This window comes from Protopterus annectens, chromosome 13.part0 (genome assembly GCF_019279795.1).
Source record: "Protopterus annectens isolate FY-2018-M chromosome 13.part0, PAN1.0, whole genome shotgun sequence".
NCBI classification, from domain to species: Eukaryota; Metazoa; Chordata; order Ceratodontiformes; family Protopteridae; genus Protopterus; species Protopterus annectens.
The window spans coordinates 49144875-49165116 of NC_056747.1; the positions used below are offsets into that span (position 1 = coordinate 49144875).

Below are 20242 nucleotides of genomic sequence, written 5' to 3' on the forward strand. Positions count from 1 at the left end.
CGCGGACCTCGTGCGTCGGTCCTTATCTTTGCGTATTTTAGACAAAACTGGAGTTGGGAGTATCCAACGACATAATATAGTTAAATGCTTTCCCAAAATAATGCTGGGCGAACTCCGCCCGACGCTTAATGGTGCTTTTGTTGAATGTAGCACAAAAGCGACAGACCGAGACGTCGTGGTCTGGGCCTAAACAAGGTATACAGAGGGAATGGAAATTCTTATGCGGTATTTGCTTCCCACAAGAAATACAATTATTAACTTTGTCTGACATCGGTCTGAGGCAAGAAAAGTTTCCCCAACGGGGTGCTTAGCTTTCAAGAAGACTTCGGTTTCCACATTTTCGTAATCTCAGGAGCTGGCCGACCAGCACTTGCGAACTGCTTCTGCTTCGGGCACCGCGTGGCAAGAAAGACTGAAGAAAATGGCGTAGGCTGGTTCCTTTATACCCTTGTCGCACTGACGTCAGGGAAGAAGCGACGACAACCGACGTCGGACCTAGACTTTGGAATTCGGCCGACCGAGGACCCGCCTGATGGCAGGAGAACCCATCTGTTATGACTGCAGCTGTATGCACGATGAACATCAGAGAAAGCACGCACAGTCACAGGAGGTGCATGTGGAAACTCTATGGAAACAGTAAACAGAGGTAAAGACTGAACCATGGACCATGCAGCTCTAATGAATAAGGGCCAGTGTCAGGACAGGTAGTCCACAGATCTCTGATATCCTGTAAAACTAATGCAAGGACCCTGATGAACAATGGGCCAATCAGAGTTGGATCCAGGAGACATGGACTGGTAGGACCTGAGCAGATGTACAGGTCCAGGAGACATGGACTGGTGGGGCCTGAGCAGATGTACAGATTCAGGAGACATGGACTGGTAGGACCTGAGCAGATGTAGAGATCCAGGAGACATGAACTGGTGGGGCCTGAACAGATGTAGAGATCCAGGGGACATGGACAGGTGGGGCCTGAGCAGATGTACAGATTCAGGAGACATAGACTGGTGGGGCTTGAGCAGATGTACAGATCCAGGAGACATGGACTGGTGGGGCCTGAGCAGATCTACAGATCCAGGAGACATGGACTGGTGGGGCCTGAGTAGATGTATGGGTCCAAGAGACATGGACTGGTAGGGCCTGAGCAGATGTACAGATCCAGGAGACATGGACTGGTGGGGCCTGAGCAGATGTACAGATCCAGGAGACATGGAATGGTAGGGCCTGAGCAGATGTACAGATCCAGGAGACATGGACTGGTGGGGCCCGAGCAAATGTACAGATTCAGGAGACATGGACTGGTAGGGCCCGAGCAGATGTACAGATCCAGGAGACATGGACTAGTAGGGCCCGAGCAGATGTACAGATCCAGGAGACATGGACTGGTGGTGCCCGAGCAGATGTACAGATCCAGGAGACATGGACTGGTAGGGCCCAAGCAGATGTACAGATCCAGGAAACATGGACTGGTGGGGCCCGAGCAGATGTACAGATCCAGGAGACATGGACTGGTGGGGCCTGAGCAGATCCAGGAGACATGGAATGGTAGGGCCTGAGCAGATGTACAGATCCAGGAGACATGGACTGGTGGGGCCCGAGCAGATGTACAGATTCAGGAGACATGGACTGGTAGGGCCCGAGCAGATGTACAGATCCAGGAGACATGGACTGGTGGGGCCTGAGCAGATGTACAGATTCAGGAGACATGGGCTGGTAGGGCCCGAGCAGATGTACAGATTCAGGAGACATGGACTGGTGGGGCCCGAGCAGATGTACAGATCCAGGAGACATGGACTGGTGAGGCCCGAGCAGATGTACAGATTCAGGAGACATGGGCTGGTAGGGCCCGAACAGATGTACAGATCCAGGAGACATGGACTGGTGGGGCCTGAGCAGATGTGCAGATCCAGGAGACATGGACTGGTGGGGCCTGAGCAGATGTGCAGATGTGCAGATCCAGGAGACATGGACTGGTAGGGCCTGAGTAGATCTACAGGTCCAGGAGACATGGACTGGTATGGTCTGAGCAGATCTACAGGTCCAGGAGACATGGACTGGTGGGGCCTGAGCAAATGTACAGATCCAGGAGACATGGACTGGTAGGGCCTGAGCAGCTGTACAGATCCAGGAGACATGGACTGGTGGGGCCTGAGCAGATGTACAGATCCAGGAGACATGGACTGGTGGGGCCTGAGCAGATGTACAGATCCAGGAGACATGGACTGGTGGGGCCTGAGCAGATGTACAGATCCAGGAGACATGGACTGGTGGGGCCAGAGTAGATGTATGGGTCCAAGAGACATGGATTGGTAGGGCCTGAGCAGATGTACAGATCCAGGAGACATGGACTGGTGAGGCCTGAGCAGATGTACAGATCCAGGAGACATGGACTGGTAGGGCCTGAGCAGATGTACAGATCCAAGAGACATGGACTGGTGGGGCCCGAATAGATGTACAGATTCAGGAGACATGGACTGGTAGGGCCCGAGCAGATGTACAGATCCAGGAGACATGGACTGGTGGGGCCCGAGCAGATATACAGATTCAGGAGACATGGGCTGGTAGGGCCCGAACAGATGTACAGATCCAGGAGACATGGACTGGTGGGGCCTGAGCAGATGTGCAGATCCAGAAGACATGGACTGGTGGGGCCTGAGCAGATGTGCAGATGTGCAGATCCAGGAGACATGGACTGGTGGGGCCTGAGCAAATGTACAGATTCAGGAGACATGGACTGGTAGGGCCCGAGCAGATGTACAGATCCAGGAGACATGGACTAGTAGGGCCCGAGCAGATGTACAGATCCAGGAGACATGGACTGGTGGTGCCCGAGCAGATGTACAGATCCAGGAGACATGGACTGGTAGGGCCCAAGCAGATGTACAGATCCAGGAAACATGGACTGGTGGGGCCCGAGCAGATGTACAGATTCAGGAGACATGGGCTGGTAGGGCCCGAACAGATGTACAGATCCAGGAGACATGGACTGGTGGGGCCTGAGCAGATCCAGGAGACATGGAATGGTAGGGCCTGAGCAGATGCACAGATCCAGGAGACATGGACTGGTGGGGCCCGAGCAGATGTACAGATTCAGGAGACATGGACTGGTAGGGCCCGAGCAGATGTACAGATCCAGGAAACATGGACTGGTGGGGCCCGAGCAGATGTACAGATTCAGGAGACATGGGCTGGTAGGGCCCGAGCAGATGTACAGATTCAGGAGACATGGACTGGTGGGGCCCGAGCAGATGTACAGATCCAGGAGACATGGACTGGTGAGGCCCGAGCAGATGTACAGATTCAGGAGACATGGGCTGGTAGGGCCCGAACAGATGTACAGATCCAGGAGACATGGACTGGTGGGGCCTGAGCAGATGTGTAGATCCAGGAGACATGGACTGGTGGGGCCTGAGCAGATGTGCAGATCCAGGAGACATGGACTGGTAGGGCCTGAGTAGATCTACAGGTCCAGGAGACATGGACTGGTAGGGTCTGAGCAGATCTACAGGTCCAGGAGACATGGACTGGTGGGGCCTGAGCAAATGTACAGATCCAGGAGACATGGACTGGTAGGGCCTGAGCAGCTGTACAGATCCAGGAGACATGGACTGGTGGGGCCTGAGCAGATGTACAGATCCAGGAGACATGGACTGGTGGGGCCTGAGCAGATGTACAGATCCAGGAGACATGGACTGGTGGGGCCTGAGCAGATCTACAGATCCAGGAGACATGGACTGGTGGGGCCAGAGTAGATGTATGGGTCCAAGAGACATGGATTGGTAGGGCCTGAGCAGATGTACAGATCCAGGAGACATGGACTGGTGAGGCCTGAGCAGATGTACAGATCCAGGAGACATGGACTGGTAGGGCCTGAGCAGATGTACAGATCCAGGAGACATGGACTGGTGGGGCCCGAATAGATGTACAGATTCAGGAGACATGGACTGGTAGGGCCCGAGCAGATGTACAGATCCAGGAGACATGGACGGGTGGGGCCCGAGCAGATATACAGATTCAGGAGACATGGGCTGGTAGGGCCTGAGCAGATGTACAGATTCAGGAGACATGGACTGGTAGGGCCCGAGCAGATGTACAGATCCAGGAGACATGGACTGGTGGGGCCCAAGCAGATGTACAGATTCAGGAGACATGGGCTGGTAGGGCCCGAACAGATGTACAGATCCAGGAGACATGGACTGGTGGGGCCTGAGCAGATGTACAGATCCAGGAGACATGGACTGGTAGGGCGTGAGCAGATGTACAGATCCAGGAGACATGGACTGGTGGGGCCCGAGCAGATGCACAGATTCAGGAGACATGGACTGGTAGGGCCAGAGCAGATGTACAGATCCAGGAGACATGGACTGGTGGGGCCTGAGCAGATGTACAGATTCAGGAGACATGGGCTGGTAGGGCCCGAGCAGATGTACAGATTCAGGAGACATAGACTGGTGGGGCCCGAGCAGATGTACAGATCCAGGAGACATGGACTGGTGAGGCCCGAGCAGATGTACAGATTCAGGAGACATGGGCTGGTAGGGCCCGAACAGATGTACCGATCCAGGAGACATGGACTGGTGGGGCCTGAGCAGATGTGCAGATCCAGGAGACATGGACTGGTGGGGCCTGAGCAGATGTGCAGATCCAGGAGACATGGACTGGTAGGGCCTGAGTAGATCTACAGGTCCAGGAGACATGGACTGGTAGGGTCTGAGCAGATCTACAGGTCCAGGAGACATGGACTGGTGGGGCCTGAGCAAATGTACAGATCCAGGAGACATGGACTGGTAGGGCCTGAGCAGCTGTACAGATCCAGGAGACATGGACTGGTGGGGCCTGAGTAGATGTACAGATCCAGGAGACATGGACTGGTGGGGCCTGAGCAGATGTACAGATCCAGGAGACATGGACTGGTGGGGCCTGAGCAGATCTACAGATCCAGGAGACATGGACTGGTGGGGCCCGAGCAGATGCACAGATTCAGGAGACATGGACTGGTAGGGCCCGAGCAGATGTACAGATCCAGGAGACATGGACTGGTGGGGCCTGAGCAGATGTGCAGATCCAGGAGACATGGACTGGTGGGGCCTGAGCAGATGTGCAGATTCAGGAGACATGGGCTGGTAGGGCCCGAACAGATGTACAGATCCAGGAGACATGGACTGGTGGGGCCTGAGCAGATGTGCAGATCCAGGAGACATGGACTGGTGGGGCCTGAGCAGATGTGCAGATGTGCAGATCCAGGAGACATGGACTGGTAGGGCCTGAGTAGATCTACAGGTCCAGGAGACATGGACTGGTAGGGTCTGAGCAGATCTACAGGTCCAGGAGACATGGACTGGTGGGGCCTGAGCAAATGTACAGATTCAGGAGACATGGGCTGGTAGGGCCCGAACAGATGTACAGATCCAGGAGACATGGACTGATGGGGCCTGAGCAGATGTGCAGATCCAGGAGACATGGACTGGTGGGGCCTGAGCAGATGTGCAGATCCAGGAGACATGGACTGGTAGGGCCTGAGTAGATCTACAGGTCCAGGAGACATGGACTGGTAGGGTCTGAGCAGATCTACAGGTCCAGGAGACATGGACTGGTAGGGTCTGAGCAGATGTGCAGATCCAGGAGACATGGACTGGTAGGGCCAGAGCAGATGTACAGATCCAGGAGACATGGACTGGTGGGGCCTGAGCAGATGTACAGATTCAGGAGACATGGGCTGGTAGGGCCCGAGCAGATGTACAGATTCAGGAGACATAGACTGGTGGGGCCCGAGCAGATGTACAGATCCAGGAGACATGGACTGGTGAGGCCCGAGCAGATGTACAGATTCAGGAGACATGGGCTGGTAGGGCCCGAACAGATGTACCGATCCAGGAGACATGGACTGGTGGGGCCTGAGCAGATGTGCAGATCCAGGAGACATGGACTGGTGGGGCCTGAGCAGATGCGCAGATCCAGGAGACATGGACTGGTAGGGCCTGAGTAGATCTACAGGTCCAGGAGACATGGACTGGTAGGGTCTGAGCAGATCTACAGGTCCAGGAGACATGGACTGGTGGGGCCTGAGCAAATGTACAGATCCAGGAGACATGGACTGGTAGGGCCTGAGCAGCTGTACAGATCAGATCCAGGAGACATGGACTGGTGGGGCCTGAGTAGATGTACAGATCCAGGAGACATGGACTGGTGGGGCCTGAGCAGATGTACAGATCCAGGAGACATGGACTGGTGGGGCCTGAGCAGATCTACAGATCCAGGAGACATGGACTGGTGGGGCCCGAGCAGATGCACAGATTCAGGAGACATGGACTGGTAGGGCCCGAGCAGATGTACAGATCCAGGAGACATGGACTGGTGGGGCCTGAGCAGATGTGCAGATCCAGGAGACATGGACTGGTGGGGCCTGAGCAGATGTGCAGATTCAGGAGACATGGGCTGGTAGGGCCCGAACAGATGTACAGATCCAGGAGACATGGACTGGTGGGGCCTGAGCAGATGTGCAGATCCAGGAGACATGGACTGGTGGGGCCTGAGCAGATGTGCAGATCCAGGAGACATGGACTGGTAGGGCCTGAGTAGATCTACAGGTCCAGGAGACATGGACTGGTAGGGTCTGAGCAGATCTACAGGTCCAGGAGACATGGACTGGTGGGGCCTGAGCAAATGTACAGATTCAGGAGACATGGGCTGGTAGGGCCCGAACAGATGTACAGATCCAGGAGACATGGACTGATGGGGCCTGAGCAGATGTGCAGATCCAGGAGACATGGACTGGTGGGGCCTGAGCAGATGTGCAGATCCAGGAGACATGGACTGGTAGGGCCTGAGTAGATCTACAGGTCCAGGAGACATGGACTGGTAGGGTCTGAGCAGATCTAAAGGTCCAGGAGACATGGACTGGTGGGGCCTGAGCAAATGTACAGATCCAGGAGACATGGACTGGTAGGGCCTGAGCAGATCTACAGATCCAGGAGACATGGACTGGTGGGGCCAGAGTAGATGTATGGGTCCAAGAGACATGGACTGGTAGGGCCTGAGCAGATGTACAGATCCAGGAGACATGGACTGGTGGGGCCTGAGCAGATGTACAGATCCAGGAGAAATGGACTGGTAGGGCCTGAGCAGATGTACAGATCCAGGAGACATGGACTGGTGGGGCCCGAGCAGATGTACAGATTCAGGAGACATGGACTGGTAGGGCCCGAGCAGATGTACAGATCCAGGAGACATGGATTGGTGGGGCCCGAGCAGATATACAGATTCAGGAGACATGGGCTGGTAGGGCCTGAGCAGATGTACAGATTCAGGAGACATGGACTGGTAGGGCCCGAGCAGATGTACAGATCCAGGAGACATGGACTGGTGGGGCCCAAGCAGATGTACAGATTCAGGAGACATGGGCTGGTAGGGCCCGAACAGATGTACAGATCCAGGAGACATGGACTGGTGGGGCCTGAGCAGATGTACAGATCCAGGAGACATGGACTGGTAGGGCGTGAGCAGATGTACAGATCCAAGAGACATGGACTGGTGGGGCCCGAGCAAATGGACAGATTCAGGAGACATGGACTGGTAGGGCCCGAGCAGATGTACAGATCCAGGAGACATGGACTGGTGGGGCCTGAGCAGATGTACAGATTCAGGAGACATGGGCTGGTAGGGCCCGAGCAGATGTACAGATTCAGGAGACATGGACTGGTAGGGCCCGAGCAGATGTACAGATCCAGGAGACGTGGACTGGTGGGGCCCAAGCAGATGTACAGATTCAGGAGACATGGGCTGGTAGGGCCTGAGCAGATGTACAGGTCTGGGAGACAGACTGGTGGGGCCTGAGAAGATGTACAGGTCCAGGAGACCTGGACTGGAGGGGCCTGAGATGTACAGATCCAGGAGACATGGACTGGTGGGGCCTAAGTAGATGTAGAGATCCAGGAGACATGGACTGGTGGGGCCTGAGCAGATCTACAGGTCCAGGAGACATGGACTGGTGGGGCCTGAGCAGATGTACAGATCCAGGAGACATGGACTGGTGGGGCCTGAGCAGATGTACAGATCCAGGAGACATGGACTGGTAGGGCCTGAGCAGATGTACAGATCCAGGAGACATGGACTGGTGGGGCCTGAGCAGATGTACAGATCCAGGAAACATGGACTGGTGGGGGCTGAGCAGATGTAGACATCCAGGAGACATGGACTGGTGGGGCCTGAGCAGAACTAGAGATCCAGGAGACGTGGACTGCTAGGGCCTGAGCAGATGTACAGATCCAGGAGACATGGACTGGTGGGGCCTGAGCAGATGTACAGGTCCAGGAGACAGACTGGTGGGGCTTGAGAAGATGTCCAGGTCCAGAAGACATGGACTGGTGGGACCTGACAGATGTAGAGATCCAGGAGACATGGACTGGTGGGGCCTGAGCAGATCTACAGATCCAGGAGACATGGACTGGTAGGGCCTGAGCAAATGTACAGATCCAGGAGACACGGACTGGTAGGGCTTGAGCAGATGTACAGATCCAAGAGACATGGACTGGTGGGGCCTGAGCAGATGTACAGATCCAGGAGACATGGACTGGTGGGGGCTGAGCAGATGTACAGATCCAGGAGACATGGACTGGTGGGGCCTGAGCAGATCTACAGATCCAGGAGACATGGACTGGTGGGGCCCGAGCAGATGTACAGATCCAGGAGACATGGACTGGTTGGGCCTGAGCAGACGTACAGATCCAAGAGATATGGACTGGCGGGGCCTGAGCAGATGTACAGATCCAGGAGACCTGGACTGGTGGGGCCTGAGCAGATGTACAGCTCCGGGAGACATGGACTGGTGGGGCCTAAGTAGATGTAGAGATCCAGGAGACATGGACTGGTGGGGCCTAAGTAGATGTAGAGATCCAGGAGACATGGACTGGTGGGGCCTGAGCAGATCTACAGAACCAGGAGACATGGACTGGTGGGGCCTGAGCAGATGTACAGATCCAGGAGACATGGACTGGTGGGGCCTGAGCAGATGAACAGATCCAGGGGACATGGACTGGTGGGGCCTGAGAAAATGTACAGATCCAGGAGACATGGACTGGCAGGGCCTGAGCAGATGTACAGATCTAGGAGACATGGACTGGTGGGGCCTGACAGATGTACAGATCCAGGAGACATGGACTGGTGGGGCTGAGCAGATCTACAGATCCAGAAGGCATGGACTGGTGGGGCCTGAGCAGATCTACAGATCCAGGAGACATGGACTGGTGGGGCCTGACAGATATACAGATCCAGGAGACATGGACTGGTGGGGCCTGACAGATGTACAGATCCAGGAGACATGGACAGGTAGGGCCTGAGCAGATGTACAGGTCCAGGAGACATAGACTGGTGGGGCCTGAGCAGATGTACAGGTCCAGGGGACATGGACTGGTGGGGCCCGAGCAAACATAAAAGCAATGACAGAGGTCACCATCATAATACTGCTATGAATTTTACCCCAAGCAGGTGAGCCCCACAGGTTAAGGCTGCTGGAAGCACATACTGACAGAAAACAAATCACTAATTGTTAATCTCATCATCATCATCCATTTCCCTGCTTATCCTTCTCATTCCACATTTTTAAGTAAACCAGAAAAATGTATAGTATTACAACAAAGTATTGTGATTAAGCACAGTCTGGTACGCAAGGGTCAGGAAGGAACTGGATGAAAACTGGATTACCATGGTGCCTGCATTTGGAACTGTTGGTGGTCCAAGCAGAATGACTGTATGAGGAATGTGGACAGGTGTCCTATAAAAAGGGGTGCTAGTCAAACCAGTGTTACTGACCAAAACTATCAATCAAAAGCACTGCTCATTTCAGCACAGTCATACAGACTTGCTGTGTGCCCTGAGAACTCAGTGCAACTCTCATGGCAAAAAACAAAAAACGACCAATCAAACTTAATAAGGAGCTGTCCAGGACAGCCACAGGCAATAGCTTGAAGAATGAAAAAAATAAAAAAAAAAAAAGGAAACCTATTCATGTTCCGTCAAAGAATGTTTTATAAACTGCAGGCAATTTTTTATTTTTATTTTATTTATTTATTACATTTGTTAACCAGGAAAGTCTGACTGGGCCAGGAGCCCATTTTCAGCAGAGACCCGGGGCGAAAACCTCCACAACAGTACTATTTATACATGGTCAGACACAGCATTTGTTCACTGTACAATAATATTAAGACATTAATAAACAATTATATTTACAGCAACATAAGACAGTTATGGCTGAAATTGATCCACAGAAAGCATTGTTGGACTTGAGATGTGATAAATTAACTTTCAAATTTTAAAAGTTTTAATCATGTACAACTCAAAATTCACAGCTGTCTTAACAGTACTAATCCCAGAACACGGGCCAATTAAGTGCCTAAAGGTATTCTACGCAAACGTGCAGATGGAGAAAAATCCAGGTTTCAGACAGTTACCTTGACCCCAGCTCATTAATTCTAGGGTTTACCTTTACATAAGCGAATTGCATACAAGCGATTACAAAATGTGCGAAAGTTGTTGTTGTTGTCTTTCGGCTTTTCCCGGTTAGGGGTCGCCACAGCGGAACTCCGGTCCGCTAATGATTGGCAGTAGATTTTCATGAACGCCGAGGAGTCAGCTCGATGTTCAACCTTCAGCAAAGGCACGCCCATTTACGCATGTCTTTTGAACGCCCACCCAACCGCGGGGAGGACATGCAGACTCCACACAGAGGGGACTCCCCGCACTCCAGCTGAGAATCGAACAGGAGAACCTCTTGCTGTGAGGCAACAACGCTACCACTGCACCACCGCTGAGAACAATATGTGCGAAAGTAAGTTTCCTAAATCTGAAAATACCAAACTCAACATGTGCAAAAGACTAAAGGTCGAATGAGGTTTAGTATTCGCACATTAAACATTCGCAGAATGGCAGTGCAACCTTAAGAATGGTCGCATAAAGAAATACGTAGTTTCCTCACTCTGCATTACATGTCAGGATACTAGCTGGCATTGGCGTCAGGTGAAAGTGGTGAATATCTTATCTGGGAATACTATGTGTCCTGGACAATCACTGGAATATGCAGGTAACCAAATGTGTACAAATTATGCTTCACAACTGCGGTGGTGGTGTTGCGGTAGCGTTGTCGCCTCACAGTTAGACATTGCCCGTTCGATTCTCAGTTAGAGCGTCTTCTGTGTGGCGACATGCATGAATGGGCATTCCTTCGTTGAAGGTTGTGCGTTACGGCTGGCAAGCCAGCATGCAAAACTCTACTGCCAATCATTAGCGGACCGGAGTTCCGCTGTGGCGACCCCTAACCGGGAAAAGCCGAAGGACACAAACAAACAAGACTAGTTAGAGTAAGGTTACCTGCCCCCTCATATCACAGGCAAACAAGGATTATGATCTCAGCATCACAACAGCAATATATAAAATACGAAGGATTGATTTGTGTAACAAGGCTTATATGCATATCAGGGTCCATGTTAAGACTGGACTAATGCTACAACACATCATATTTGAGTTTAAATAAACGTATACGTTTGTCGTAACCATTAACATTTAGATAGTGTTGGTGTTTCACAAAACAGTGAGCGTTATATTAACTATTTTGCAGGTTGGGGAAGCTGAATTTCATGATTATGCGCCCAGCACAGTGAACACTGTGTACAGCACAAACAGGACACAAAAGGGCCGGGAGTTACTAATAACTGATGGCTATCAGTACTACCTGGAAAAAAGTGTACAGGTAAAACAGTACTGGTGCTGTACGTGTAAGAACAAGGAAAGATGTAAAGGGAGATGTGTAATGAAAAGTGATATAAATGGTTATAAACTAATAAAGACCAGTCCCCATTACCATGCACCCGATGTGTTACAAGGTGAGGTAATGAAAGTCAAAGATCAACTGAAACGTTGTGCAGAACAGTCTGTACAGGACCCTTGCAAGATTGTTGCAGAAGTGCTAGCCAGTACATCTACAGATATGGAAAATGAATTACCAAACACTAGTGTCTTAAAGCAAAGTATTGGGAGACAGAGATACAAACAAAAGGTAGCAATGTTTAAGGATTAACATTCCTTGAGGGGAGTTAACACCAGAAATGCTACCACTGAAGAGTGGGTCCTTTGTAATAAAACATAGCGCTGATATGCCTAGTGACAGCAATGTTGTTGCTATCACCACAATCAATAATTTGCATACGATGTGCGAGTCTGAATATATAATGGCAGATGGTACCTTTCCTATTAGTACAACAGAATGCCAACAGATATATAGCTTACATTGTGCACTGAACGGCAGTGCTAGTAGAAAGGTTGTTCCTGTAGTGTATGGGATTCTGCCCAGTAAATCGGAGGATTGTTATGATAACTTTTGGAGTCTGATACTGGAATTGTGCACTGAACATGATTTGAGACTACTCCTTAACATGGTTCTGACAGATTTTGAACGTGCAGCGGTTAAATTCCATTAAGAAGCATCTGAGTAACACCTTAGCTAAAGGTTGCTGGTTTTATTTCTGTCAGATAGTATGGAGGCACATTCAGAAATTGCACTTGGTGGCAAACTCTGGTAGTAATCTTTCCTTCACTATGTTATGCAAGGAAATACCTGCATTAGCGTTCATATCACCCACTGATATTAACAGTACATTTGCAGAGATTGAAAGTGACATGTCAGAAGAGGGAAAGCCACTGTGCAAGTTTTTTAAAGAAACCTACATATATGGTAGACCACGTAGGTATGGCATGCATGGAAATATATCAGAGAGTTTGCCTCCTGTTGTTTGATAGTTCCTTCTGGAACCAGCATGATACATGTGGAATGGTCTACCCTCATAGTCAGAATGCAGTGGAGGGATGGCACCGGAGACTTCGTAGTCTCATGGGGAAGAAAACGCTGTACCTGCTCGATATTTTACATGTGGTACAGCTTGAGCAGAATCATGTTGCTGACCTAAGACGTAGGCACCTATTATGTCTGCCTCCTTCTCCAAAAAGGAGACGATTACTGGACGTTTACTAAACTACTGGCTAAGAGAAATGAGTTAACTGCTGGGGTATTTGTGAAGTTGGTGGCCAAATATTGCTCGTTCTCACAGAATAACAGACGTTGGTATACTGTATATGTAATGCCACATGATTTCCTGGTTTAGCCATGGATGTGTTGCTCGGACAACAGCCTATTTGCTTCATGAATGGCTGCTTTGGTTGGACGACTGCTTTTAGAAACAGGTTTGGTGATGAATTCTAGCCTAGAACTGTCAGTCAGATTTATAAAACATGACAATGTAGCTTCCAGTTTAACTCTTAAAAACTATTTTAAAGCAAAGATAGCATCCACACCATCTAAGCAGTGGGTACGTAATAAATCTGGTCCTTATAATCCAGTGGCTGAAAAACAGGAAATGTGGTGTGTTTTTAAAATTGTGTAAGGTGCCATTACTGTACTGCATGGGCATGGAAATATTCTTAAAGAAGTTGTATTTATTTACTTAATTCTGCTGGATAACATGGTAAATGACTGGTTAGGAAATCTTTTTCAGCATTTACCCAGGCATTATGGTGCAATACACAAACAGAAAATTCTGCTAGCTAAGTAAAAAGGTTTTAATTGACAGTCAAAAGTGTAGGAGGCTGCCTGACAGCTGCTAACCAGGACGTGAGTTCTTCATCTGGAGAATCATTGTGAAGTAAGACCTAGGAAGCAAGAATTGGGAGAGACCAATCTGTCTGACTTTAGCAATATACTTTGTGATGAAGTATTTGATTACAGAGCTGGTAGCATGGCCTAAGAAGTCTGCAGCCTTGGAATTTTTTTGCCCTCTGCTAGGTGACCACTAAGCCTCCCCTTGATAAAGCAAAATACTGCTTGTGTGTGTGTGTGTGTGTGTGTGTGTGTGGGGGTAAGGTGGCAGAATTGTCATTCAGGTAGCCATGAGGGTGCTTGGTGCTATCAGCAGCAGCATACTGGCACTGACACCATTTTTTTATTTGTTGACTTAACCTCATTCTTGGTGGTGAACTGAGCACTTGTGTCACTGCACATATGATCTTCCACATGCTCTGAAAAGGGCCATCATCACTGGCTCTGACAGCCATGCTCACAATGAGCCTCCACTCGCCAGCTGAAGTCCTTGAACAGTGGACTGACCTAGACAAGAACCACTCCCACCATGTCCATCCTTCCTGCCTACACCAAGTGCCTAACACAATAGTTGATCTCTGATCATGTGGACTTCTCTGATCATGTGGACTTTAGTAAGGTCTTAAATCATCTACACCACTGGCTCAGTCTCAGCTTTGGACTGTTGTTTTAAAAACAACCTGCATCCTGGAGGTGCTGTGTGGACTGTCAATATTTAATGAAAGCATTCTAAGGTACTACTAATTTTTGGTTTAAGACTGCAAAGCCAGGTGGACTATTATATTTTGGTTTTGACTTGAGAGAAAATAAGCCTGTATTTTTAGATATGTCCTGCGTCTCTTTGGACTTATACCCTTAATATACACATCTGCTATCAGTTCAATGACTTAAATAAATATTTACAAAAATGAAAAACAGGCAAAACAAATGCACTTGGCCAAAGCAAGACAATTTTAAAGGATGTAAAGTAAAACCCTTACCTCAATGGGATGCTACTTATAAAGCGCATGTAAAACACTCACCCTCAAGTGACTGATTTGGTCTATCCCTTATCTCAGTGGGATGCTATTTATAAGCTATATGTAAAACACTCACCCTCAAGTGACTGAGTTGGTCTATCCCTTATCTCAGTGGGATGCTATTTATAAACTACATGTAAAACACTCACCCTCAAGTGACCGAGTTGGTCTATCCCTTATCTCAGTGGGATGCTATTTATAAACTACATGTAAAACACTCACCCTCAAGTGACCGAGTTGATCTATCCCTTATCTCAGTGGGATGCTATTTATAAGCTACATGTATAACACTCACCATCAAGTGACTGAGTTGGTCTGTAATGGGTTTTCAGGTGATCCACAAGAGCTTGCATACTGGGGAACGACAGCTTACAACGAAAAGCTGAACACAAATATGCCTTCCCTGTAAAGATAAAAACACAGATGTAAATAGTTGTTTAATCACAAATTCTGTCAGGCAAATACCAGAGTTGCTGCGGCATATTAAGTGTGAAATGGGATGCGTAACTACTTATGTTGACAAATTGTTGTTGTGTACTGTAGTTAACAGTTTTATTTCCTTAACAAAGTGCACATGCAGCATACAGTGCTAACAGATATGGACTGTTGTTTATACATTTTTTCTTTAGAGTCATTTATATAACAACTTAAAACCCAATTCAGAATCAAACAATTTAAGTCAACAATTAACAAGAAGAATTAAGCCAGGATAAGGAAACAGTGAAATTTCCTTCCCCACCTTTTACTGCTGCCAATCTACCTACTGTGTTCAAACACAGCGGACTGTAAAAAAAAAAAAAAAAAAAAAACAGCATTCTTGTAACAGAAAATCTTCTGAAACTGAAAGATTCCAAACAAATATTGACACAGAAAGAGAATTCTTTTTCATGTTTTTAACAAGGTTCACTGTTCTTTCAAGAACCAAAATGCCATAGTTTGTTACCCATTAAATATTATTATTAGTTATCGTAACTTTATATTCATGCACCCTAAGTATAGGGAATGGAATTTTATTGTATTTCCTATAATGTATACTCAGGGTATGCTTTTGTCATCTACTTCTGAAGGAACTCATTTAGCTATAGATAATGATCTAAAGTACTGGTATCAGTTGATATCTGATAAAGTTAAAAATCTAGATTTCTTAAAACAAGAATTTGATCTAAGAGAAACTTGCTGGTTAGAGGTTCAGACCTTTAGACAACATCTCATTAATAAAATAGATTTAATGTCTATAACTGTTAAAGAATCTATTCCAACACTGATTGATTACTTGATATTAAACTTACAACATAAAGTTTCTGATAAAGGTAAACTTTCATACATACATAAAGTTATCAGACAAGAAACTTTTACAGTGTAGATTCATACTGGAATTATTTCACTTCTATTAATGGGGACCCACCAAATCAACAAGATAAACAATATATATTGGAATCTGCTTATAGAACTACATCTTCCATTGTCTGGAGACTTTATACATGGAAATTTTACATAGATCTTTTTATACACCTTTGATGATGAATAAAATAAATAATAAAGATAATCTATGTAAGAGATGTAATGTAGAAATTAATGCTGACTGGGCTCATATGTTTTATGACTGTATAAAATTGAAAGAATACTGGAAGTCAATTAATGAATTTTTGCAGGCTCTTTTACAGATAATTTCATTATTTCTAAATCTCTTATATTATTCAACACACCTGTACCTCAAAGTGTTAAAAAGGTTAAGCTTCCCTTGTTATGGTCTATTCTAGCAGTGGCTAGGAAAATAATAACTTGAAATTGGATTTCAGATACACCTCCTTCGTTCAATGAATTTAAAAATGTTATGAATATAGTGTGCCATATGGAAATAAACACAATTAGGACTAGAACAAATAGAAAAACATCTTATTTTATTGTATGGGATAATTTACAAAATTTGTTAAAAAAATTTTAATTTCAATAGCATGGTATTTTAGTTTAATTAATTGATTTGATTGTAGTGGATGTCTTTGTAAATACTTTAGTTGTTTTGTTGAATATTATTAATAATACCTATTTTTAATTACTTGTATAAAATTGTTATGATATTTCTCTTATATGTTAAAACAATAAACCTGTTTTGAAAAAAAAAAAGAACCAAAATGCCAAATCCTCCAGCACTACTCCTATTACACTGTAAAAAAAACATGCAAGGTCTTTTGTTACCCGGACTTAATTACTGGTCATGCTCACTTCATATTGAAACAGGTAACAAACATGCTGCAATCACACCAATGTCTCTCTATAATCTCACCAGGTACCAATAAATTCTGTGCAGAATTTTATGTTGCATGATGTAATTTTTAGGATGAATGTATAATGCCCATATGCTAAGAAACCCCAACTGGCTGAGGTGTCATGAGAGTTCCCAATTTGATTTTACAAACAAGCAAGACATATGAACTTGTCACCTTTACTTAAGCAGTCTGTTAGTTTAAAACCCCTTCACCACATGCATAAACACAGCTTCCAGTGATTAGGGTCTTTCCACATTCCAAGATTATTTTAGCAAATTTTCCTGTAAATCCAACCATCTACAATCCCCTTTTCCCATTTTTGCACATAGGGTTAGGTTGTTACATAACAGTGATAATCATCTAGAACCAATGTTCACACTGCCAGGTGGCTAGCCCTGTTTCTGTTGTTCTTCCAAATCACACACACATGCATGCACACTCATACCTATGGTCAATATTGACTGTGCAATCCGCCTACTGCATGTCTTGGAATGTGGGAGAAAGCCAGCTCCAGAAAAAGCCCATACGAACACAGGGAGGACATGCAGACCCTGCACAGAAGACACACCAGCAGAGAACTGAACCAGAAAACCTCTTGCTGTTAGGTGACAATGCTCCCTACTGCTCCACTGCTCATAAAATAATGTTCTTATTTATAACATCATAATGTCGTCCTCTCTGTTTAATTTATTAGAGTCTAACCTATCTCCTTTACATTTTACAAAGAGAATGCAGCTGTCTTAAGAACATACCCTAGCTACAGGCATTCAAATATCTTCACTGCTGCAGAAGTTGTCACATCTGGAGCTTCTGCCACAGAAAGCCCTACGACTTTCCCAAATTCTAGAACTCAGCACTATTTTCCCTCTAGATTGGGAGGGCACCCTCTCACTTCGATGTCAGAGTGTCTATGGTATTAGAGGGACATCCACTGACACCATTTTTGTCTCTTTCTTTCTTGCCCAGTCAGCTCCAGGAACCTGTGGCTGGTGCAGAGCACTAACTGCCCACGTGAACAAGGGGAGAAGGATGGCAGCCCCAAATAAAGCGCCCCCCCCCAAGCTGTCAATCCAAAAGTTAAAACAACCTGTTGAAGGACAAAGCCTTATAGGGGCAAAAGAGATGGAAAAAGGAGTAAAGGTAATTGTCATTCACCCCAGCCCCTGGATGTCAGCAGGATATGAAGACTGATGCAGGGTGAAGGCGAACAAACCTGAAAATCTACAATTATGATACAACTGTACTAGGTTCCATCACATGGCTCATTGCTGCAATAGTCTTCACATTTAATAATATTCCAAAAACTCATGTGCCAGTGGATGGTCACCACGAGCTGGCTGAAGTACCTTTTGTAGTCTGACCATGGCAAATGCTATCCTGACTACAGAGAAAATGTTTAGGTTTTAAGAAGATGTCAAGGGAGAACAAAATGGCTGCTTCTAAAACAAAATGAGTGCTGACCTCCACCCCATCCCTAAAAGGACGGCACTATGTTGGAATGGGACCTTACCCTTCCCTGGTACAGACTTGCCATGAAATGAGTAACAGTAACAAATACAGTTTGTTGATGATTTAAAAATAGTCTGCTTGCAGAGAGACCCTCAGTATTTACTCCTTTCTAAATGTTACAAATAATTGCTGTGTTTCTCTATTTTCTTTTGTCCTGCTTAGGAAGAATCGCAGTTGCTGATGTCCATCACAACAGTGTAGAATCCTTTGCACTCTGTTCTGGGAGGGGTATGACATAATATTGGGAAGTGAATGGCCTGATTTAAAGCAATTCTGTTACTACTTTTGGCATAAAAGATGGGTTGATAAAGCGAATGACCTCATTTGTGGAAGACTAAAAAGGAGGGTCTGTAGCTCTGAAGTCCTTTTAGTAGGAGTAACAGCCACTAAGAAAATGGTTTTCCATGTCAAGAAAATGAAGGATGCAGATGCTGCTGGTATGAAGGGAACTAATTTCAGTTTAAGGACACAAATGTGATACCATAGTTGAGCATATTCCCTCTGGGGGGACCTCAGGCAAACCCCTTTTCGTAAATGTTTTACTGGCAGCAAGAAATAGATGAGGGATCCTAAGGAAGGTACACAGGCCGAAATATTAGTCATATTTACTTTCATAGCGGCAAAAGACAGTCCTGACTTGTAAAGGTCCAGCAGGTATCTGAGGATTTGAACAGTGAGTTTCTGCATGCAATAGACAAGCCAAAGGGCCAGGAAGGGAATTGAAAAGGTTTCTCCTCCTGCTGCAAACCTGATGGAGCTGTCTGTGATCTTTGGCAACAACAATGCATCAGTATGAGCAAGAGTGTCTGAATTGGCAGCAATGGGGCAAGGCGTTGGAGAGGCAATATTCCAAACTTTGGAACAATGGCAAACTTGTTTAGAAAGCAATTTTGTATGTGTCTCCATGTGCCTTCCTTTCTCAGTACATGTAATATTCTGGAGTAGAACCCTGCAACTTCCTCTCCAGAAGGTACTTTCTCTAAGGTCCCTGACAGCAGCCAAGCTCTTAAGGCAGCAGGTATGTGATCTGACTGGTCACTTGGAATCAGAAGAATTCTTCTGCCCTTGTAACCTTGGGTAAGGATGCTCAGGACTGAGTGGTCCATGTAATGCTTTTCCAATTTCTCCCCTCCAACTATGTATGTGGCGAGATGAACATTTGGAAAAGGGGGGATTGGTAGAGGGCAGCCTGGCTAAGTTATGGATGTTCCTTCTGAGAGTCATGGAACTGATGGCCCCATATTTCCCACTTGGGTTTTGATGACCAGTGTGATGATATGAGGTACTTCCAGCTATGCCAGGAGAAGGGCAGTGGATGTGTAACATATGCCAGCATAGCTAGCTGGAGTTTTCTAAAGAATTATATGCCATTTGCTAAACAAAAAGCATCCCTACAACTTAACATAGTAACCCTCCCACCATACCCATTACCCACAGAGCACAATCATAAAGTTCCCTAATAAACAAACACATTCAAAAACTGAGAAAACTATTAACCTTATGCATATCAAAACTAGCCCTAAGTGGAGACATCCACCCCAACCCAGGCCCTACCATCTCCAACCCCACTCCTCATAATCAGACTAGAAACCACAACTTCTCCCAAATCACAGCCAACAGAAAGCCAAGTGACTTCCTTCTACAAAGCCTAAACATTAGAAGCATCTCCAACAAGGTCCATGAACTCCATGCCACCATAGACTTGCACTCCCCAGATATAGTCATCCTGACAGAAACTTGGCTAAAACCTCACATTACCAGTGAGCAAATCCTCCATACCGGTTACGGCATACTAAGAGTAGACCGGC

At 47.1% G+C, this 20242-nt stretch overlaps 1 protein-coding gene across 1 annotated transcript in view; it reads right to left on the reverse strand.

Moving 5' to 3' along the window:
• Positions 1–20242, reverse strand: part of ZNF414 (zinc finger protein 414) — a 1162011-nt gene that overhangs the window by 779021 nt on the left and 362748 nt on the right. Inside the window, exon 3 of the mRNA XM_044090610.1 lies at positions 14954–15061. Within this exon, the coding sequence (XP_043946545.1) occupies positions 14954–15061 (108 nt within the window). The remainder of the gene's footprint in view (positions 1–14953; positions 15062–20242) is intronic.